Consider the following 23,449-nt stretch of genomic DNA (forward strand, 5'->3'; position numbering starts at 1 on the left):
GTGCCATGTCTCATTTAACCATTTCTTATTTTTAAATATTTAGGTTTCCAACTTGTTGCAATTAAAAATAACTTTGGGGACTTCCCTGGCAGTCCATTAGTTAGGACTCCGTGCTTCCACTGCAGGGGGCGTGGGTTTGATCCCTGGTCAGGGAACTAAGATCCCGCATGCCTCTCGGCACGGCCAAAAAAAAAAACACAGCTTGGCATTGTTCATCTTTTATATAAAATTTTGATCACGTCTGTTTCCTTAGGATAGATTCCTAGAAGTAGAATTTGGGGCTCAGAACAGTGTGATGCTTAAGATGATGGGCTTTCAGTTACGCCGTCCTTTTCATCTATCGTGGAAGCCTCCTCTGGATTCTTGATTGAATGTGCACTAATTTCTGGGCTGTCTTCCTAATTAGCAGTTAAACATGCTGTCCAACAGATAGGGACATAGGAATGGGACAACCTGAGTACTATGGGACTAATTCTTTTCTTTGGTGTATAAGTTTTGAGTAGTTTAAATATTCACATGTACAGAGTACCACATAGGATATAAAATTAAGAAAGGCTTCTGCCCTCAAGAATCTATAACTATTTGAGACCTTTGTATATATACTCAAATAACTGCAAAGCCAGGAAGATTGTGACTTGTGATTTAATTTAGTAAACAGCTTCTCATGAAGAAAGTGCAGAGGTAGCCGAAAGGCAGTCAAGGAAGGCAAGCCTCGTGGTGGTAGTGTTGTCTGCGCCGTGTTCAGGGGTAACCTGTCCCTTGGCGGACACACATGTAGGGGAGGGATGGCCAAGTACATGAAATGGCCTGAGCATAGGCTCTAGGCAAACATTTGCAGGGGATGTAGAGGTTAGTTGAGGATTCTGGCACAAGTGGAGCAAGGGTAAGAATGGAGGGGAGGGACTTCCCTGGCGGTCCAGTGGTTAAGACTGCCCTTCCAACACAGCGGGCATGGGTTCAGTCCCTGGTTGGGGAGCTAAGATCCTACAAGCCACACTGTGCAGCCCCCCCCCCAAAAAAAAAAAGAGAGAATGAAGGGGAGTATGGAAGAAAGATGGCAAAGATGGGTTCCAGCACCTTAAATGCCAAGCAGAGGAGTTTAGATTTTATTCCATAGACAGTTGTGCCTTTGAGCAGAAGAATGACGTGATTAAAGTGGAGGTGGTATGTAGTAAGAGACAAGCGTGTTCATTAGGAGATTTTTTTTTTTTTTTTTTTTTGCAGAAGTTCAGTCCTAAGATACAGAGCATTAGTGCAGCAGAAGTGGAGATGGATGAGGAAGGAATGAGTATCAGGAATTAAAAAGGAGAAACTGGTAGGATTTGGTCACTGAATATGGAAAATCCAGAAACCTACCAGGATTCTCAGGGTGGGACCATTAACAGTAATGAAACACAGAGAGAAAAGTGGGAGTAGCTGACTGTCTCTTGGGGACGGAAGAGGATATAACTTATATTTATTATGTTGTTTCAGGTGATGGTGGGATCCCTAGAATGTGAGCTTAGATCCATCAGAAAAGCTGTCAAAGCAGAAGATCAAATCCAGATGCTTTTCTGGTTAAACATCACTGCCTATGATATTCAGTAGTTGAGGCTTTAAACAGACAAAGGTGCTCGTACAAGCCTTTTGGATTGTTGTATGTACCTTGTCGGGCTGGTCCTTCTCCATCCTCCGGAGCTGCCAGGCTGAGCTCTCTTTTCTGAAGACTTCACTTCCACCTATTCATCCCCCTATTAATTAACAAGCATTAAGCAATTATCTTCAAGGGTCTTTAGTCATTCATTTTTAGTCAGCTAAGAACTCTTTATTTGAATGGATAGATGTACTTGTAAGCATTTATTTCTGGAAGAAAAAAGAAATACTAGAAATACATATCTTTTTCTAATAAAGACTTATTTACTCTTTGGCTTCTTAGAATTATGCCGCTAGGCTGACTCGTCTGTTCCCCATTTTAGAACAAGGGAGAATTTTATTTTATTGTTTTGTACTGTCTTTGGATATGATTGCTTCTTCAGATCAGAGCAACCTTCAGTGTCTTCATTGTTTCTCTGTTTCAGGGAATTAGCTCGGGAAAAGGTCATGCGAGAAGTTAAAGCCTTAGCCAAGCTTGAACACCCAGGAATTGTTAGATATTTCAATGCTTGGTTGGAAGCACCACCAGAGAAGTGGCAAGAGAAAATGGATGAAATTTGGCTGAAAGATGAAAGGTAACTTGGTTAGACATAGACTTAAAAACTAGTATTTGTTTCAGGCTAGTTTTTGGCTTACATGAACAAAATATCCTTTCTATAACTTTAGAGATGATTTTTTTTAAAGAAAAATAACAGCAGATTACTGTTTCTGTCATCATGTTTTGGAACATTCTCTAGTCACTTGTTAAGTGAAAGGTTGATTTAGTTTTTAGAACATGAACTTTTTTTTCTTTTCTGTCCAGAACATGAATTTCTAAAATCATTGGTAGATAGAGCTCTATGACTTATAATTCACTGCAGGATTTACAGCAGTCTTTCTCAATAAGAGATATTGTCTGCTTTTGTCTCCATTTTTGTTGTTGTTGTTGCGGTACCCGGGCCTCTCGCTGTTGTGGCCTCTCCCGTTGCGGAGCACAGGCTCCGGACGCGCAGGCTCAGCGGCCATGGCTCACGGTCCCAGCCGCTCTGCGGCATGTGGGATCTTCCCGGACTGGGGCACGAACCCGTGTCCCCTGCATCGGCAGGCGGACTCTCAACCAGTGCGCCACCAGGGAAGCCCTCCATTTTTTATTTTAAATTTTCATTTACTTTCTTAGTAGTTAGCAATTTCCAACTCCTTTCTAAAGCAGTTTTAAACTATTTGCAGTTAAAACTACAAGAACTTAGACTTCCCTGGTGGTCCAGTGGTTAAGACTTTGCCTTCCAATGCAGGAGGTGTGGGTTCAATCCCTGGTCCGGGAGCTAAGATTCCACATGCCTCGCAGTCAAAAAAAAACCCAAAAAAACATAAAACAGCAGCAATATTGTAACAAATTCAATAAAGACTTTAAAAAATGGTCCACATCAAAAAAAAAAAAAAGAAATACATGAACTTATGGGAATTCCCTGGTGGTCCAGTGGTTAGGACTCCTCACTTTCACTGCCAAGGGCGCAGGTTCGATCCCTGGTCGGGAAACTAAGATCTCGCAAGCCACACGGTGAGGCCAAAAACCAAAAAGCAAACAAAACCATGAACTTGGGCAACCTGATGATAATTCCCACGTTAAATATGCTGTTCTCTAGGAAGGAAGGCGCTTTTAAAAACTACTCGATGAGAACAAAAAGGGAGCAGGCTACAAATAGACTATTTAGTAAAGAGCTGGAGTAAAATTCCTGCCTAAAAGTACCAAACACAGCCCTAGATCCACATGAGGTACCTAGTTACAGTGACACTTACATACACAGCCAGTAGCCGAACCACAGAAGGACCAGGTGAAGCGACCCTGCGTCTCAAGCCCTAATTGGGATGGGGGCTTCCGAATCACAGCCACCAAGGGGTTCTGGCCTTGGTCTTCCTCTGTGCTTTGTGTTTTGCACATAGGCCTTGGCTGTTCTGAGCATGACAGTCCCAGATAACTGTTTCCAGTTTAAAACCAAGATTTCCAATTCAAGAATGGATGGGCTGTGATGTTCTTTGTCTCGTGTGGCATGTTTCCATTGAATTTCCATGTTGTCACTTGGTAACTGGCTTTATTATAGTTGAAGCTTTGGAGACAAAGCATGTAGTTACAACACTGTAAGTCAACTGTACTTCATTAAAAATACATCAGTCAATAAATAAGCAAACAAAGGATGTAGTTCACATAATTTAATCAACACGTATTCACTCTCATCCCTTTGTACTTCTCCCACTCTTAGCACAGACTGGCCGCTCACCTCTCCTAGTCCCGCGGATGCGCCATCCGTTAAAATATGCAGAATGGATCCTTTCTCTACAAAGGAACGCATTGAAATCATAGCCCCTTCTCCAAGAAGCAGTAGGTCTTATTCGGTCGGGGTTTCCTGTGGCCAGACAGGTTCATCCAAGAGCCAGTTCTCTCCACTGGAATTTTCCGGAATGGACCACAGAGACACCAGTGAGTCGGTGGACGCAGTGTGCAACCTCCAGGACAGCTGCATTACAGACTGCGAGGGGGAAGACGGTACTAGGGATGGCAGTGATGAGGGACACTCTTTTGAACTTTGTCCTTCTGAAGCTTCCCCTTATGTAAGGTCAAGGGAGCGAACCTCCTCTTCTATAGTATTTGAAGATTCCGGCTGTGATAACGCATCCAGCAAAGAGCCCAAAACGAACCGACCGCCTGTGGGCAACCATTGTGTTGATAAACTAACTGCAGTCCAGCATTCCAGTAGCAAGTCTTCCTCGGAACCTACTTTGTCTATTTCTCCTTCAAGACCAACCACTTTAAGTTTAGATCTCACTAAAAACTCTGTGGAAAAACTCCAACCCAGTTCACCAAAGGTGTATCTTTACATCCAGATGCAGCTGTGCAGAAAGGAAAACCTCAAAGACTGGCTGAACAGCCGCTGCACCATTGAGGAAAGAGAGAGGAGCGTATGTCTGCACATCTTCCTGCAGATCGCGGAGGCGGTGGAGTTTCTGCACGGCAAAGGGCTCATGCACAGGGACCTCAAGGTCTGTTTTTGTGGAACATCACCCAAGGGTTTCAATGTGGTTTTTTTTTCTATTAAAGTCATTTATTTTATTTATTTACTTATTTTTTATTGAAGTACAGTTGATTTACAATGTTGTGTTAGTTTCAGGTGAACAACGAAGTGACTGAGTTCTTTACATACATACATATTCCCAGTTGAAAAGCTATGTATTGTGCTCATTCTGACCTATCATTGAGCCTAATGTTAAACCTTCTAGGCCCTCTAACCTTTTTGTATTTTGGTCACGTGTTTGTCACGTATCAGTCTCAACACAGCTGCCAGAAGTTCTCAGGGCTCCATGTTTTAAGTCTTTTGGAGGTGTTGGGGAGAAAAGTATCACTTTCCCCTGCTATTGATCAGAAGTCCTGGGTTTTCTTTTTTTTTTTTTTCATTTAAATGAGCTTTTTTTAAAAATTAATTTTTATTGGAGTATAGTTGATTTACCTGGTTTTCTTCTAATCGATAAGCCAGGAACACATATGCGTCCCTAAACCAGTCGCCTGGCCAGAGGCTGGGATTATGCTGATTGGTGGATGCAAGTTCTGGATGCAACCTCCAGATAACATCCCGTATGAGCCATGGACTTGCTGCCCAGAAGAAGAGAGTTCCCGAAGTCACATCAGGATACTTTTGGTGGAAGCGTAGGGCAATGGAAAGATGCTGGAGAACCAAAAAAAAAAAAAAAAAAAAGTCTGTTAGTGTTGGGTAGATAACAGCTGACAGCAGAGCACGGAGAGGGGAGGAAAGATGAAATTTAAGGCCTGTCTCTCTTACAAGGTTATTTGAGGGAAAGTAGGAGGGTATCACCGTAGATGTTGGTTATATGCAATAACTTCATTGTTTCAAAGTCCATACTGTATGATGGCACTTTGGAGTTTTGCAATAAAATGTTTTTCATCTGGCAGTATTTGAAGCCCAGTGAAAGTCAATTTTGTGAGCTAAATGGCTTCCTTTTCCCTTATTTCAAGGGCTATGAATGGTGGTCATGTGGGCTGAGAGTAGGCTCTAGGGAAAGACGATGTATTTCATGTAGGGGATTTTGGGTTTGAGGAGCCCGTGGTTAGATGTATCTTATGAACAGTTGCATATGAGAGTTTAGAACTCGGGACGGGGGTTGTGGGGTATATGGGAGCCTGTGAGTATTAGAAGAGGCAACACAAGGTTGTAGTTAAGAGCTCTTATTCTCCTTGACAGCCTACATTCCCCTCTCAGACACAAGCCCGAAGATCAGTCTGTTTCGTTCATTCACCAAATAGTAGTGATTAGCTACCGTTGGGCAAGAATTGGACCCATGGCAGTGGAGCAGAAGTCCTTTTCTCACGGAGCCAGACTGCCTGGGTTTGAATCCCTGCTCCACCCCTTACTAGCTGGGTAACCTTGGGCAACTTACTTAACTTCTCTGGGCCTCAGTTTTCACATCTGTGAAATGAGGGACCAATAGGACTAAAAGCATTGTATTACATGAGTTAATAGTAATGAACTACTTAGATCAGCTTCTGGCTCATTGCAAGTGCTATATATGCATTTGCTATTATTATTATTATTATCATGGCTTAGGTCATAAATGTAGAGGAGCTTGCCAAGGGAGAGTATATAGAATAATGAGATTGAGGTTTAAGTACCGTAGACCCTAGGGAATGTGAATCTCTAAGGATTTATTGAAATAGATGTTCAGGGACTTCCCTGGTGGCGCGGTGGTTAAGAATTCACCTGCCAATGCAGGGGACACGGGTTTGAGCCCTGGTCCGGGAAGATCCCACATGCCGTGGAGCAGATAAGCCCATGTGCCACAACTACTGAGCCTGCGCTCTAGATCCCACGAGCCACAGCTACTGAAGTCCTTGTGCCTAGAGCCTAGAGCCGCAATGAGAGAAGCCACCGCAGTGAGAAGCCCGGCACCACTACAAAGAGTAGCCCATGCTCACCGCAGCTAGAGAATGCCCGTGCACAGCAACAAAGACCCAACACAGCCAAAAAATTAATAAATAAAATTTAAATAAATAAATAGATGTTCAATAAATATTCACTCCCTTTGCTACCCTTGCGTCTTCTTTACTCACAGTACTTGTCTAGCATTGAAGGATTGTTTTTATTTTCATATTAGCCCATTGTAAAGAGAAACATGTTTGAGAATATCTAGTGTCTTGTATTTATTTTCTGTAGTCATTTAAATAATTCTCTTCACTTTCCTTCTCCATACACACCCACCACGCTTTTGTCTGTTTCATTTTTTTCCAGCCTTCCAACATATTCTTTACAATGGATGATGTGGTCAAGGTTGGAGACTTTGGATTGGTGACTGCAATGGACCAGGATGAAGAAGACCAGCTGGTTCTGACCCCAATGCCAGGGTACGCCAGACACACAGGACAAGTGGGGACCAAGCTGTATATGAGCCCAGAACAGGTGAGCCTTTCGATTTCTTTCTGAGGAATAAAGAGATTTTTAATTAGGGTGGCAGCAAGCTAGATGTGCGCCATGAATCTCCATCCGTGCTGTGTTTAAAATACCCAATAAAATAAAAGCTGAAAATGATGAAAACTGGCAGAAGTGTTCCACAGGCAACACAGCTAGGGTACAGTTCCACAACGTGAATTGGCGTGTGGAGGAAGAAAAATACTAAAAATGCATGAAATGTGCTCACCCTCTGAACCGGAACCTGACAGCAACCAGAAACTTAGAATGAGATTTTGAATGTCCTCCTCCCAAACTTAATTGTCATTCACCCTGTGTGAACTATGCAGGAACTGTTTTCAGAGCCAGCTGGAGGTAGTGTTCTAAGCTATTTTCTGCAATAATCCACAGGCAGCTTCCAGAACGTACCATGGCAGGAAATAAAGGTGGACAGGCTGAGCTATGTTGCCTTGTGGGATGCTTAGTCTTCCAAGGAAAAGCTCCATAAACTGAACAGAGACTGGAAGAGTGGTGGGAGCAAGGCATCCTGGGAGCTTCAGCACAGCATCCCTGGCCACCACTACACTGATGGTATTCACAAGCTTACATATGCTTAGATCGGCGGTTCTCAGACTTTCTGATCAATGCCTGTTCATACCTGTAAACGTGATAGAGAGCTCAAGAATTTTTCTTAAGGAATTTTATCCATCAGTATTTGCCATATTAGAGATTAAAACAGAAATTTGTAAACTTTTTAATTCAGTTAAAAATGACAGTATTAAATCAATCACATCTTCAAGATATTTTCTGAAAAATAAATATTTTCCGAAAGAAAACTAGTGAGAAGAGTGGCATTTACTTACATTTTTGTAAAGCTCTTTACTGTCTGACTTAAAAGAGATTTCATATCTGCTTTTCCATTTAATCCCTTGCACTATGTTATTTTGGTTGAAGTATATGAAGAAAATCTGACTTCGCATAGATAGGCAGTTGGAAAAGGAGGAATATTTTAATACCATTTTCAGGTAGTTGTGGGCATTCTTCTTTGACAGCATATCAAAATACAATAAGCAAAAGTTTCTGAAGAGTCATTTGCCCTGAATCTAAAACCATAGCAGTGAACATTTTGTATTCTGTTACTTTAACATCCGTTGGTCCACTTTGCACATTGAATGGACCTTTGACCCACGCATGATTTTATAAAATTGTGCGTTGGTCATTTGGAAACTATTGGTTCCCTAAGTTATGCATCTTTTCCAAAAGTTGTCACAATTCACTATACAGTATTAAAAAAATCACTCTGGTTAATATCACCACCAGTCTCACCAGAAAAGGCTTTAAGTATTAGGAAGCTGTCAGGTTCCCAGTGATGGACACAAATTTTCCAAAATTCTGACATTCATTTCCAAGCTCAACTTTTATTTTGGGCAACAAATGCTGTCAGTCTTCCTTGAAGTTCCATTCTCACTTTGTTCATCTTTAAGAAAATATCTGTCAGGTATCCAAGTATGAATAACCACAGTTTGTCTACCAGTTGTTCTTTCAAGTCAAAATGGAGCTCTATGAAAAGAGCATCTGGTTCATATAGTAACTCAAACAATTGCACAAATGCTTTCTCTTGAGACAACCATTGTACTTCGGTGTGGAGCAGAAATGCTTTATGAATACTGCCCATTTTGTCACACAGAATATTTAAAAAATGCATACCTAAGGGGGAAGATATAATAAAATTAATAATTTTTACTGCTTCAGCAAGGACATTTTAAGTGAAACTGTCTTCCTTCCTCCCTTCCCTTTTCCCTTCCTTCCTGCCTCCCTCCCTTCCTCCCTTTCTTCCTTCCTTTCATTGAAGAACATAATTACTACTAGTACGGTTTGGTGCTGCTGCCTTGGTTCATGCTAAGATTCAGCAGTGCAAATGTCAACACAGTGAAAAGACAAATCATGTCTCAGAATTATTATGAAAACAGTCTTGACTTTGTAGACCTCCTGAAATGGTGTTGGAGTCCCCAGGGATCCATAGACCACACTTTGAGAACTGATGGATTAGTTTATCTTTGGAAGGTCATATCAGAGACCAGTCATAGGAACTGGCCTTTATTTTACTGTTGTACAGTATCCTTTTAGACTTCTTGAGTTGTTTGCATCATTCAAGTGTTTTCTTTTTTATGCGTAAATTTTATTTTTTTATTTAATTAAAGAAATGTTTTAATAGAACCCTGTACTTAGACATCTTGAATTTCAAGATAAGGGAAAAATAGTGTAAGTATTTAGGTACGATAAAGAAGCACATTACAGCTTAAAGAGCTTGTTTTCTGTAACACTCAACCCTGGAGGACAATAAGTCAACATTTACAGTTTGGATGAAAAATAGCTGTGACCCACAAATCATGTTTCTGGCCATAAAGTTATTCATATAAAAGAAATTAGGCATTTTTAGATAGGTAAGAGTTAAAAAAGAATCTCCTAAGTGAAAAAAGCCAGGGGCAGAAATGTGTGTATAGTGTGTAAAGGGGGGAAAGATAGCTATAGATTTGCTTATGTTTATATAAAGAGCTCTGGAAGGATGTACAGGAAACAAATAGTTTTGGGGGTGGTAGGTAGAGGGGAAGTGACTGGTGGGAACTGGGCAGATAAGGGATGGACAGGAGGGAAGCTTGACTGTATACTTCTTTTTGAATCATGTGAATGTGTTACCTATTAAAAGTGAGTTTAAGAAGGGAAACGTTTGTTTTGGATGTTTTAGTGACTTAGACATTTTGCTGTTAGGAATATCACTGTGATAACCATCCCTGTGTACAAATCTCTGTCTGCATTTCCATCTACCCTGGGGTGGATGAAATTTAAATAGAACCATTAAGTGGTAGTAACCACTTATTGCCAGGTTGCTTTCATGAAGGTGTGTTAATTAATATTCTCCAGATAGTGTATGAGGTGTCCTTTTCACTGTAACCCTGTAAACTCTGTTTTGAACATATTTTCTTTGAATACTTCCCAGACCCCAGTAACAGCTAAGGGAAGGGAGGAAGATGGTGTAGCCTGTTGCAGTCACTGGAACTTCCCACCTGATAGTCTATAAGCAGAAAGGCAGGCTGGGTCTCAGAAGGAACCAGGGAGACAGGTATCAAGTGTAGTTTAGAGAGGAGGTTGTAAAGGGTTCCTCATCCCTGACAAATACCTTGTGATCCCCCAAAGGGAGGGCTTCCTTGGCCTTTGCCAAGTGTTGTTCTGTGCCTAGAGTCATTTTCCCAAATAAAAGTGTTCTTCTGAGTCCACAGGAGGTCACTTTTAATTTGAATGAGGCTTTGTTTAATAGAGTAGTTGGGTTGTAATTCATTTGTTCATTTTAACAAGTAAGTATTTATTGAGGGCCTTCTCTGTACTTAGCCCAGTGCTGGATGGTGAGAATTCAAAAGAAGCAGTTCCCTTCCCTCCAGGACTTTATAATCTAGTTGTGAAGAATAAGAAATAACACACATGAAAAGTAAAACCAAGAATGCAGTGAAGTCCATAATTAAGTGCCGTAATGAGGGCTAACCACGGTTGATTAGTGGTTTGGAGTAATGAAGATTTTCTCATAAAAATAGGTGAGGACTAAGTTGGTTAGAAATGAGAGATTTGCTTTAGATAGTGCTGGCTTTGAAAAACTTCACCCCAGGGGTGGGGGGAGCAGCTTTTCCGGGCTCCTGGCTCCAGGTTTCCGCTGGGCCTATTTTACTGATGCATATCTCAGAGCTATACCTGGGCTTCCTTCTGTAATGCTGAGTACTTTAATTACTCTTGCTGTGGTGAGTTGAAGAAAAGAGGCTTGAGAGATGATTAACTCTTTGCTAACATTTCTACGTACACTTAGATGCACTGATGCCGTATGATCCGTTGTACTATCTCCGTGAATGTTTTCCTAATATTTCTTCTTTATTTGGGATTTCAGATTCATGGCAACAACTACTCTCATAAAGTGGACATCTTTTCTTTAGGCCTCATTCTATTTGAATTGCTGTACCCATTCGGCACTCATATGGAGAGGGTCAGGGTAAGTGTTCCCCCCTCAAGAAAGGTAGAAAAAGAAAATATTAAATCTTAAATTCACAAAAGAAAGAGTTTTAGAAGAAGAGTAACTTACTCCTAATACCAGCAGACTGGTTGACGTAGAAGAGGTCACGTGAGTGACGCAGAAAGGATTTGTAGACTATTTGCATCCACAGAAAGCTCAGTCTTCAAAAATTGTTGAGTCGAGTTGTCTGTTCCTTAAATGTGTAATAAGTGCAACGCACAGGGTAAGGGAGTGAGGGTGACGGTGTTGGTTGGTCAGAGAAGAATTTTCCAGAGGACAAGTGGCCATACACTCACATACTTAAAAGGTGGCAAACTAAAGCATGATTAGGTTTTTTTTTTTCCCCTCTCAAAATAAACCAAGGTGATGGCCTTTAAGGAAAACAGTACTGAAAGTCTTTTAAAAGTAGACCTCTGTCGCATTCTTCCCCGAAATTCATAAGTGGTTACCCTCCACTTTTCCAGCTGTTGTCCCTGTACTTACTTCCGTATTTCCAAAGTTTATGTCCTTATCACCATTTCTTAATTTATCAGTGTTAGACCTTATCTGTTGACTCCTGGCCACGGTAGAATAGGATGTAGTTCTCACATAGAACCAAAAGGACCTACCAAGTGTTCTATACAATAAATAGGAAAAAAAGAAAATAATTTAAAAATCAAAGTGGCTAAATTTCAGAATACCAGAGGTAAAGGCACTAAAAGCTTCCAGAAGGGAAAATAAAACAGGCCCAACGTATGTTAAAGGATCAGGAATCATATGGCATCAAAATTTAAGTAGTTATGGGGAATTCCCTGGTGGTCCAGCGGTTAGGACTCTGCGCTTCCACTGTAGGGGACACGGGTTCGATTTCGATCCCTGGTCAGGGAACTGAGATCCCACATGCCTCACGGTGTGGCCCAAAATAAATTAATTAAAATAAATTTTAAAAAACAAAGTATTTTTTAAAAAATGTGTGTAGTTATAAGGACATCAAAAGACACTATCAAGAAAGTGAAAATAGGACTGCCCTGGTGGTGCAGTGGTTAAGAATCCACCTGCCAAAAAAAAAAAAAAAAGAATCCGCCTGCCAATGCAGGGGACATGGGTTCGAGCCCTGCTCTGGGAAGATCCCACATGCCACGGAGCAACTAAGCCCATGTACCACAACTACTGAGCCTGCACTCTAGAGCCCGCGAGCCACAACTACTGAAGCCTGTGCGCCTAGAGCCCATGCTCCGCAACAAGAGAAGCCACTGCAATGAGAAGCCCGCACACCGGAACAAAGAGTAGCCCCCGCTCACCACAACTAGAGAAAGACCTCGCTCAGCAACGAAGACCCAACGCAGCCAAAAATAAATAATTAAAATAAATACATTTATTTTAAAAAAGAGAGTGAAAATACAACCCACAGAAAATATTTGTGAATCATGTATCTGATAAGGTTCTAGTATCCAGAGTATATACAGAACTGTTGCAGTTCAACAACAAAAAGACAACCCCATTAAAAAATGGGCAAAGGACTTGAACAGACATTTCTCTGCAGAAGATTACAAATGACCAATAAGCACAACACCATTATTCGTCAGGGAAATGCCAATCAAAATCACAGTGAGATACCATTCACACCATCTAGGATGGCTAGAGTAAAACAAAACAAAACAAAAACGGAAAAGAAGTGTTGGAGAGGAGATGGAGAAATTAGAACCCTCATGCATTGCTGGTAAGAATGTAAAATGATGCAGCCACTGTGGAAAACAGTTTGACAGTTCCTCAAAAAGCTAAACATGGAATTACCATATGACCCAGCAGTTCTACTCCTAGGTATATACCCAAGAGAAATGAAAACATAGGTCCACACAAAAACTTGTACACAAATGTTCATAGTAGCATTTTCATAATAGCCAGAAAGTAGAAACAACCCAAATGTCAATCAGCTGATGAATGGCAAAGCAAATGTGGTTGACCCATACAGTGAAATATTATTCAGCCATGAAAAAGGAATGAAATACTGATACATACTACAGCACAGGTGAACCTTGGAAACATCACACTAAGTGAAAGAAGCGGACATAAAAGACCACATACTGTATGATTCCATTTATGCAAAATGTCTGGAATAGGCAAATCCATAGAGACAAGGTAGATTAGTAGTTGCCAGGAGCTGGGGGTAGAAGGGGATGGAGAGTGATTGCTTAATAAGTACAAGGTTTTTCTTTGGGTGATGAAAATGTTCCGGAATTAGAGAGTGGTGATGGTTGTACAACATTTTGAATAGAATAAAAATCACTCATACACTTTAAAATGGTTAAAATGGTGAGTTTTATTTATGTGAATTTCATTTCAATAAACACATTTTCGAAAATATGTAGTTATGTAAAAATTTTTTAGTTAAACTAAGCCATGCACATATTGTTCTATGCTAGACCAAATAATGTACCCTGACTTTCTTTTCTTTCTGATACAATCCTTTTTTTCAGAATTGCCTTTTCCCAATTGCTTAGTTTTCTATGAACCTTTGCCGTAATTTTTAACAAATGTGCAAAAGTCTGTCACGTATCAAACAATATTTTCTCTGTGTTTCAGTATAGCTTATCTAGATAGATAGATAGATAGATAGATAGATAGATTTAATTTGTTTTCCCCTGGAGTCTTTCTTCTCAAAGCTTTGTTCTCCGGTCTGGACCAGTTGCCCCCTAGACCTTCTGTAAGCTGTCATCCAAGGATGCACTTCCCTACTCTCCTGGCTTGGATCCCTTGTTTCCTAGCTTCCGTGTTTTGCTTTGTTTTATTTTCTTGCACTATTCTTTTATCTTGCTGGAGCACATTCTGCAGTACATTCCTCAGAAACAATGTATGAGAAAGAAATTTTTAGAGTCCTCAGGTATCTGAAAAAGTACCTTTTTTTCCATTTTCATACGTAACTGATAAATTGGCCAGGTTCCGACTCTAGATGGAAGATAACTTTCCTTCAGAACCTTGAGAGCATTGCCCCATTTCCTTACAGCTTCCAGCGCTGCTGTTGAAAAGCAGATACCATTCTGATGCCTGATTTTTTAATATTGGGTATCTTGGACCTGTTACATTTTCGTTTCTGGAATCTTTAGGGCTTTAGTTTTATCAGCGCTCGGTAGTTGTGGCTCACGGGCTCTAGAGCGCAGGCTCAGTAGTTGTGGCGCACGGGCTTAGTTGCTCCGTGGCATGTGGGATCTTCCCGGACCAGGGCTTGAACCCGTGTCCCCTGCATTGGCAGGTGGATTCTTAATCACTGCGCCCCCAAGGAAACCCTGTACTATTTTTTTGCAGGAGTTCCTTAACTTGTTATTCTGACTTTCCTAAGCCCTTTATTTTGACAGTCCAATTTTTAGTGTCCGAGATTGTACCGTTTTTATAGTATTTCGCTCTGTTTACATGAAGTCAGTATCTTCACATTGCTGAGAATCTCCAATACATGTGTGTATATATTTTAAGTTTTCTTCCCCCTATATTGTCTCTTTCCTCTGGGTATTTTTTTTTTTAACTTTCTGTTTTGAAATTATTATAGATCCACGGGAAGTTGCAAAGACAGAGAGGTACCCTCCACCCACTTTCTGCTGACAGTTACATTTGACATAATTACGGTACAACAAAAACTTGACATCGGTACCGTGTATGTATGTAGTTGCGTGTTGTTTTATTTCAGTACAGGTTTGTGTAACCACCACTGCAATCCAGGTACAGAACTGTCACGTCAACACAGAAAACTCCGTCTTGCTACCCCCTCATAGTCACACTTACTTCCCTCCCTACCAGCTTCTCTGAGTCTTTTAATGATTCGTGTGTGTGTGTTTCTCATGCTTATAATCCTTAGCTGTCCATTCATATTTAAGAATAGGGCTCTTGGAGAATTCCCTCGTGGTCCAGTGGTTAGGACTCGGCGCTTTCCCTCCCGGGTCCCGGGTTCGATCCCTGGTCGGGGAACCAAGATTCCTGCAAGCCGTGCAACACAGCCAAAAAGAACAGGAAAAAAAAAAAAAAAGGAAGAAGAATAGGGCTCTAAAATGGTGACTAGAAGTGGACATCACTGTAGGGGTTACAATCCAGTTCTTACTTTGGGGTGGGGGGCGCCGAGCTCCCACATGTCAGCATCTGTAGGCCTTTCCTCATTTTCTCCAGAGAAGAAGCTCTCATTCTCCTGCCTGAGAAAGAGTCGGGATGGGGTGTGGAGAGTTCTTACTGTTCCACATGCAGATCTTCACTGCATCCTTCTGTGTTCCATGCCCACCCCCGACCCATCCTCGTTCTGTCAACCCTAAGTCTGGAATGCCTGGGTTCCGTTTCTCCAGAGAGCAAACCTTATGTGTTATCTGGGGATATATCACTCCGTCCATATACAGACCTTTCGACGGCTCTCCTGCTGCCATCCTTGAGCCTCACCCCCATGCCCAGCAGGTTCTGCTCAGCTAATCAGTTCCCTCTTTGTTGGCTTTATCCCTCACAGGCAGCCTGGTTTACCTTCCTCTGTTCTGCTAAAGAAGCTGCTATGCTTCCACTGCTTTCTCTCTTTCAAAAACGTAATCTGTTCTTCCATTGCAGTCATCCTTATAGACTTACAGTACATCTTACCTTCCTTGGCACTTGTTTTAGTGAAAATGCTTACTAGGAATATAGTAGAAAATCTGCCATGTGTAGCCAGGACCCCTCTGAAATTCCATTAGTAAATGTAAAAGAGACTATTCAATGATTTGACCAAGATCTTTTTTTAAAATTAATTTTATTGAGATACAATTTACATACATAAAACATACCCACTTTGTACGTTTTTATGAGTTTTGACACATTTATACATCCACATAATCACCACTACATTCAAAATATAGAACATTTGTAGCACCCCAGAAAGTTGCCTTTTGCTCCTTCCCAGTCAGTCCCCTGTCTTTCCAGGCTCCACCTGGATCCCAGGCAACTGCTGATCTGTGTTCTGTCTTTTCTAAAGTTTCGTATAAATTGAATCATACATGTCTATTCTCTTTTGTGTCTGCCTTCTTTGACTCACTATAAAGTCAGTAGTTCCTTCCTTTTTATTAATATTCCATGGTATATACACCACAGTTCATGTGTCCAGTTACCTGTTGAGAAACATTTACGACTAAAGTTGCTGTGAACATTTGTGAACAAGTCTCTTTGTAGACATACATATGTATCCTTAGTCTCGGGTAATTACGAGGTAGGATTGATAAGCTCTGTGGTAAGTGGTTTAACTTTATAAGAAAGTGTCATTTTATATCCTCACCGGCAGCGTAGGAGAGACCTAGGTCCTCCACATACTCAACACTTATGTTTCAGTCTTTACATTTTTAGACATTCTCATAGGGGTATGATGGAGTCATACTGTGGTTTAAGTTTGCATTTCTCTGATAACTAATGACCTTGACAGTCTTTTCAAGTCCTTTGCCAAGTATATGTATTGTGACTAATTTATTCCAGTCTGTGGCTTGCCATTTCATTTTCTTAATGGTGTCTTTCACAGGGTAGCAGATTTTAATTTTAAAGTTCAGCCTACCATTCTTTTCTTTTATGCTTATGCTTTTTGTTGAAAAGACTCTCTGTTTCCCCATTGAGTTATGGCCAAGGTCTCTTTTAAATTCTAAGTTATAAAATAAAAACTTTAAGAATGTTATGGGATTAAAAATTAATTCCATGAGTCCAGACTCAAGCATTTATCTGCACTTAGTTTGGTACGACCTACCTATTAGCAGGTGAAACCCTCCGTTCTAGGGCCTGCAGCACAGATTCTTCTAGTGAAGTATCTGTTTCCCTTTAGTGGGAAGTGACAAATGCCAACCCAGTTCATATTTTTGTTCAAGTACACTCCAGCTTATTTCTCAAGAAATATGAAGACATATTTAATTTATTTCATTTCTCAAAACTGGTTTTTATCATCATTACAAAACGAACATCAGGCACTGTGCTAAGTAGTTTGCCTGAATTACCTCATTTAAGTCTCAGAGCAGTCACACACGGCCCTGTTATCCTGTTTGTATGAAAATTTCCCAAATAACTAGTTTAATTTTATATTCAGAATTTAGCATAATTGACTTGGTTTTCTTCACTCAAAAAAAAACAAAAGGAGGGCTTCCCTGGTGGCACAGTGGTTGAGAGTCCGCCTGCCGATGCAGGGGACACGGGTTCATGCCCTGGTCCGGGAAGATCCCACATGCCGTGGAGCGGCTGGGCCCGTGAGCCATGGCCACTGAGCCTGCGCGTCCGGAGCCCGTGCTCCGCAATGGGAGAGGCCACAACAGTGAGAGGCCAGCATACCACAAAAAAAAAAAAATCTATGTCTTTTTATATCAAATACAAGAGGTTAGTGACTAGTAGAAAAAGTTACCCACTTAAGAACACAAATGTGGGCTTCCCTGGTGGCACAGTGGTTAAGAATCCACCCGCCAGTGCAGGGGACCCGGGCTTGAGCCCTGGTCCAGGAAGATCCCACATGCCACATAGCAACTAAGCCCGTGCACCACAACTACTGAGCCTGCACTCTAGAGCCCGTGAGCCACAACTACTGAGCCCGCGTGCCACAACTACTGAAGCCCACGTGCCTAGAGCCCGTGCTCCGCAACAAGAGAAGCCACTGCAGTGAGAAGCCCGCACACCGCAACGAAGAGTAGCCCCCGCTCACAACTAGAGAAAGCCCGTGCACAGCAACTAAGACCCAACGCAGCCAAAAATAAATAAAATAAATAAATTAAAAAAAAATCTCTCTATGTTTAAATAGATCCACATATCAAAATAGATTTAAAGATAAGTGACACTTTTCTTTCTTTTCAGATCTTAACTGATGTAAGAGATCTCAAATTTCCACCACTGTTTACTCAGAAATATCATCGTGAGGTTGGTATGAATTCTCATCTTTTATTTTCTTCAGAATCTTACTTAGAACCTGAAGCGTCCTCAGCAGTCAGCTCGTCAGTTTCCCCGTTTTACAGATGAGGAAGCCTAAGGTCTAGAGAGGAAAGGGACCTGATCCCAAGAACACACACCTTGTTAAAACCAAAGGCTGTGACTCGGTCCCAGGTCCTGGGCCCAGTGCCCTGTGCTCCAAGCTGCATGACACCCCATCTGGGAACTGTAGCAACCTTGCGTTTCGATAAGGCTGAACTCCTAGCTCACCCTCACAGCCGTAGAGTTGCCATTATGATCATGCCATTAATTTCTTTATCTTAGTGAATTTGGGAGAGATCTTAAAAACTGGCTTCTTTTTTAAAAAAATGTCACTAATTTCCACTGATTTCTGTGTGTTGGAGTTATGCCCCTCAGAGTGACATAGTCCAGAAGAGTGGGAAGGGAAAATTAAGCTGGTCTTGATGGTGAGAACTGTGTGTAATGAATTTTTGAAGTTTCTTTTTGCAGCTTTTGTTTATTTCATTATATGTCCACAGACATATCACTTTAAAATTTATGTGTTGATAAATCTTGAATTTTCTTAGTAACTTACGTTTAGGTAAATTAGACTGTGTGGCTAGTCATCAAGTTGGAAAAAGTCTAATTGATCTTTCAGTATTATAACGAAGGGTTGCGTTAAAAATGAACTTTATAACAATATAGAGATATGCCGGCCTAAAGTGAAATATATTTTACAAAAACTATTCTGTTATGTATTTTGCAAAGTCGATGATTCAATCCCTGGGGGCGCTCATCAGAATCTGTGTTACATTAAAGGGGTTCAAAAAATCAGTAAAAAGGGCTAGGTACTGATCACTGGCATGGTTATTTCTTAATTGAAATCTTTGAGATAATTGTACATTCACATACAATTGTAAGATGCATTTATTTTAAAAGTCAGAGTATGCCTGCGTTTCAAAGATGTGACTGAAGACCTTTTATTATATGTTAGAAAACAACCAATTACCCCAAAATGGTCCATGTGTATTTGGGGCAGGGGTTGGGCAAACTATGACCCACAGACCAAATCCAGCCTGCTGCCTATTTTGGTAATAAAGTTTTATGGGAACACAGCCAGGCCCACCTGTTTATATAGGGTCTGTGGCTGCTTTTGTATTTCAGTAGCTGAGTGGAGAAGTTGTGTCAGAAACTGGCTCGCAAACTTAGTATAGCTATAGAAACATTTGGCTGACTTCTCAATTAGGCAGCTGGTTAGTGGCCCTTTTATTACAAAACAGTTTTTATCTTTCAGTATGTAATGGTGCAAGACATGCTCTCCCCATCCCCTACGGACCGGCCTGAAGCTGCAAACATTATTGAAAATGCTATATTCGAGGACTTGGAGTTTCCAGGAAAAACAGTTCTCAGACAGAGGTCTCGCTCCATGAGCTCATCAGGAACAAAACAGTCAAGACACTCCAGCAGCTCCCACAGCCCTTTGCCAAGCAATTAGCCTTAAGCTCTGCTCGCCTCCCTAACAGGTGACACGGAATAGCCCACTTCGAAGGAATGTTGATTTTTCCAAAATCGTGACCTTGAAAATTTCGTTCTTTGCTGGATTTCATTTTGGACTACTTTTCGTAAATCAAAGTTAAACTGGATATTGGAGCTCAGACCTTTGAGCCAACTCTTGATTTTTGCTCTGCTCAAGGAGAGGGCTGTCACTGAATCACACGTGGTCCTTTTCCTTCGTTGATCTCTTGAAATCGGCCGGCCAAGCATCGTAGCCCTCACGTTTTGTCTAAGGAGGTGGAAGCAACCCCTAAAATGTATAGAGAGAATTATAAAATGGAAATATTTTTGTAGTACAGAAAAATGAAAGTCCCTACATGTAGTAACTATACTGTTCTAGAAATACACTTTCTAGAGAGAACAGTGGTGATTTTGAAACTGATTTCCAAAAAAGCTGACTCCATTTTTGTCCCTGGTGGGTAAAAGGAATCTGCATTATTTTGGAGGACAAGTGGCACAAATTGTATAGTGGTTTATTCCATAGCTAGTTTTCTAGTGACGTTTGTAGCATTAAATAGCTTTATTCCTTAGATGGTTCTAGGGAGCGTTTAAGAGCTTTTTGTACTTTTACCTCCGGTAAAGGGAAAATGAAGCTTTTTGTGTAAATTGGTCAAAAGTTCTGGTTTGGGGAGGAAAAAAGCCGTAGTAAGAAATGAATCCTATATTACAACTAACTTCTTCAATTATGGACTTTTAAAATCTAACGAGATCTTAAGTGTCTTAAATATAATACTGTAGGTTGGTTTTTTTCCCCAAAACTGACTGTAGATAACAGTTTAATCATCTAACTTGCTAACATGTTTTTATTTTCCACTGTAAATATGTTTATTTTTTATTTATAAAAATTCTGAACTCAATCCATTTGGGTTGGTGGTGTATAGAACGCACTTAAGTGTGTTAACTATTGTGACTTCTTTCAAGTCTAAATGATTTAATAAAACTTTAAAAAATGATTTATGGTTGATTGTTATTTTGGGGGGAACTAGCCCTGAAATGGTAGTTTTTCAAATTTATAAAATGGGATCATAGGTCTAAGAACAGTCATAACCCTACTCTCAAGAAAGCTTACTCCCAACCTGTTCTAAACAGGCATCTTCTCGTCATTTCCCAAGGACTTGACAGGACCAAGTCCTTTTCACAGTTCACTGGACTCATAATCCAGAGACATTAGCTCAGTTCCTACTCGGTGGCAGGGACATAAAGAACACCCTGCCCTAAAGGGAGACCTCGAAGAGCAAAGGCTCCGGCGATGCCAGTTGTGTTGGGATCACAGTATGTCTGACGTGTACCGTGGGGAGGCGTGTGGCATGAGGGCACAAACCAGCTAGACACAACTTTTAAGGGTCAAATGCATGATTATTTCCATCTTACAGATACGTGATGTCTGACCCACAAAGTTTGAGCAGTTTTTAAGCTGGACACGCATGTCGCAGATCTTTGTGTGCTCTGTCCTCACTCTCACTTCGCAGTGAGTCTCTAACTTTGTCTTTCTTCCCCATCCTGCTTGGCTCCTGGCCAGCCCATCTCTCTTCTTCATCTCTTGGTCGGCCTGCTTCCGTTACCTTTTTCCTCTTCACCCCAGCGAGGGATCCTGTTGATTTCTTCCCAGTCTGCCCACTCAGTCCCAGCTGTGGACCCTTTGACCCTCACGACCACCCTGAGAGCTAGCTATGAAAATGTTATAATAACGCCGTGATGGGTGTTATTATTGCCATTCTTCTTATGGTGAAACTCGGGTCCAGAAAGGTGTAATTTGCCCAAGATCACAAAGCCAATCAGAGCAGAACTGGGATCAGATCCCAGGAATTCCAGTTCCTAGTCAGGGTTTTGTCTATTCCCTTGCACCAAGTTGTCTAAAGGTTTGCAAATATCTTACATGATATAATCAGGCCTTCTTTCATTTTAATTCTGCCTGTGCCTTTGCTGGCCACTAGGATGAAAGCAGCCATGGGAAGTTAAGGGGCTGGGCTAGCAGGACCTAGGAACTCCTCAGTGGTAGCCGGAATGGAGTCTCCTGCGTTCTCACCCAGAACCCTTTCTCCCGACTCCAAACCCTACCTCCCTTCAAGTTGTTGCTTTTCTGGCATCTTTCCAAGTCCCCTCCCTCCACACTTGCCTCTTCCTTTAACACTTTGTACTTAATAACACTTAACCATTGTCAGTCCGCAGATGCGCCTGTAACTGGTGCAAATCAATCTGCTAAATAGCTGAGGTCCCAGAGGGTAGGGACACACCTTCTTGTAAGCCCAGTAACATCTATCATAATGTCTGGTACTTGCTTACGTATTTGTCGAATTGAATTTGGAAAACATAACGTGTAACTCACGTAGCTGCAGCCCTCAGGAAATAGCCAAATAAGGAGGAAAAGAAATGCGCCGGTCGCTGCAATAAATATTTGGCAAAGTGAAGGAGAAAAGATGGCTGAACGATCCTGATGTTAAGAACAGATAAATTATTATGAACTTTCATCAGATCTTTAACCGTGGCCGCTTTTAAGTCTTTTGTCATTTACAGACAGTTCTGGGTGTACTCTGATGCTTTTGCAAAAACGTTCCTGTAAAAGGGTTTCATCTTCAAGGAATTCATGGAAATGACTCTGACGAGCACAGGTTTCTGGTAACTGACCGTACTGCTGAACTGAATGAATAAGCATTTTCAGAACTCTAATGGAAAACTGATGAACTCATAAAAGTGCTAACAAAAGATCGAGATAAAAAAAATTAATTACATGGGACTGAGTGAACAGATGAGGATGATTATAATTTTTGTGACTTTGAATTTAAAAAAAAAAAAAAAAACATAAAAATCTCAAATCCTGGAAGTTTTCTAAAGGAACGGGACCTTAGGGTTTAATTTAAATGAGAGGAGAAGTGGGCTGGGACACTCAGCATCCATGTGGCTCTGTCTGATGCTGTCTGCTTTAGCCTACCTCCCTCTCCATCTTTTACTGGAGTGCGTTATTTCCCCGGCCGCCAGCCTGGCCTGCAGGGGAGAGATCCCGATGGGGGAGCCACGCAAGCCCGCAGGGCTTCTAGTTTCCAGGTTCCCTCATTCAGGAAGGCAGCAGCACGGGAGTGCTGGTCCGGAGGTCAGGAACCAAGCCTGCCCCTTGCCTCCTAGGAGAACAGCAGACATTTAGGATGTTCGGACAGTTTTCTTTTTCCAGATTGTTTCTCAGTGATACTTTGGATGCATTTACACCGAAAGTGATTCTATTTCTCCGAGTAAATGGGGACAGAACAAGCTTTCAATCCAACCACCGGCCATAGAGCGACCCAGTCTTACTCCTGGAGTAAGTCAAGGGCGAAGCAGGAACTCTGGACGTTTTCTGGCTTATGTCTGGTGACGTCTACTCATTCTAGAACTAGATTCGCACGGGACTGCTTAAGGAGACTTCCCGCTTCAGGTTCTAGCCCTGCAACTACTGCAGCTGCCACCAGGGGGCTCATTTTCACCTTTTCCCCTAGAAGTAAATACGGAAGTTCCCCACCTATGATTTTCCGAATTTACAGTGGTGCAAAAGTGATACACGTTTGGTAGAAACTGTACGTCGAATTTTAAATTTTGATCTTTTCCAGGGCGAGTGGTAGATAAACTATCATGATGCTGGACAGCTGAAGTCAGCCAGCCAATCAGGAAGGGAAACGATGATACACTTACAACAGTGCTGTACCCAGACAGCCATCCTGCTTTTCACTTCAGGACTGTATTCAATAAATTACATGTGGGACTTACCTGGTGGCGCAGTGGTTGAGAGTCCGCCTGCCGATGCAGGGGACACGGGTTCGTGCCCCGGTCCGGGAAGATCCCACATACCGCGGAGCGGCTGGGCCCGTGAGCCATGGCCGCTGAGCCTGCGCGTCCGGAGCCTGTGCTCCGCAACGGGAGAGGCCACGACAGTGAGAGGCCCGCGTACTGC

General features: G+C 41.6%; 1 protein-coding gene across 1 annotated transcript in view; it reads left to right on the forward strand.

Moving 5' to 3' along the window:
• Positions 1-19,471, forward strand: part of EIF2AK3 (eukaryotic translation initiation factor 2 alpha kinase 3) — a 66,403-nt gene extending 46,932 nt beyond the window's left edge. Inside the window, exons 12-17 of the mRNA XM_065891220.1 lie at positions 2,058-2,207; positions 3,870-4,647; positions 6,906-7,073; positions 10,993-11,094; positions 17,905-17,967; positions 19,271-19,471. Coding sequence (XP_065747292.1) covers positions 2,058-2,207; positions 3,870-4,647; positions 6,906-7,073; positions 10,993-11,094; positions 17,905-17,967; positions 19,271-19,471 — 1,462 coding nt within the window. The remainder of the gene's footprint in view (positions 1-2,057; positions 2,208-3,869; positions 4,648-6,905; positions 7,074-10,992; positions 11,095-17,904; positions 17,968-19,270) is intronic.
• Positions 19,472-23,449: the final 3,978 nt, after the last annotated feature.

The sequence above is a fragment of the Phocoena phocoena genome, chromosome 14 (genome assembly GCF_963924675.1).
Source record: "Phocoena phocoena chromosome 14, mPhoPho1.1, whole genome shotgun sequence".
In the NCBI taxonomy this organism is placed as follows: domain Eukaryota; kingdom Metazoa; phylum Chordata; class Mammalia; order Artiodactyla; family Phocoenidae; genus Phocoena; species Phocoena phocoena.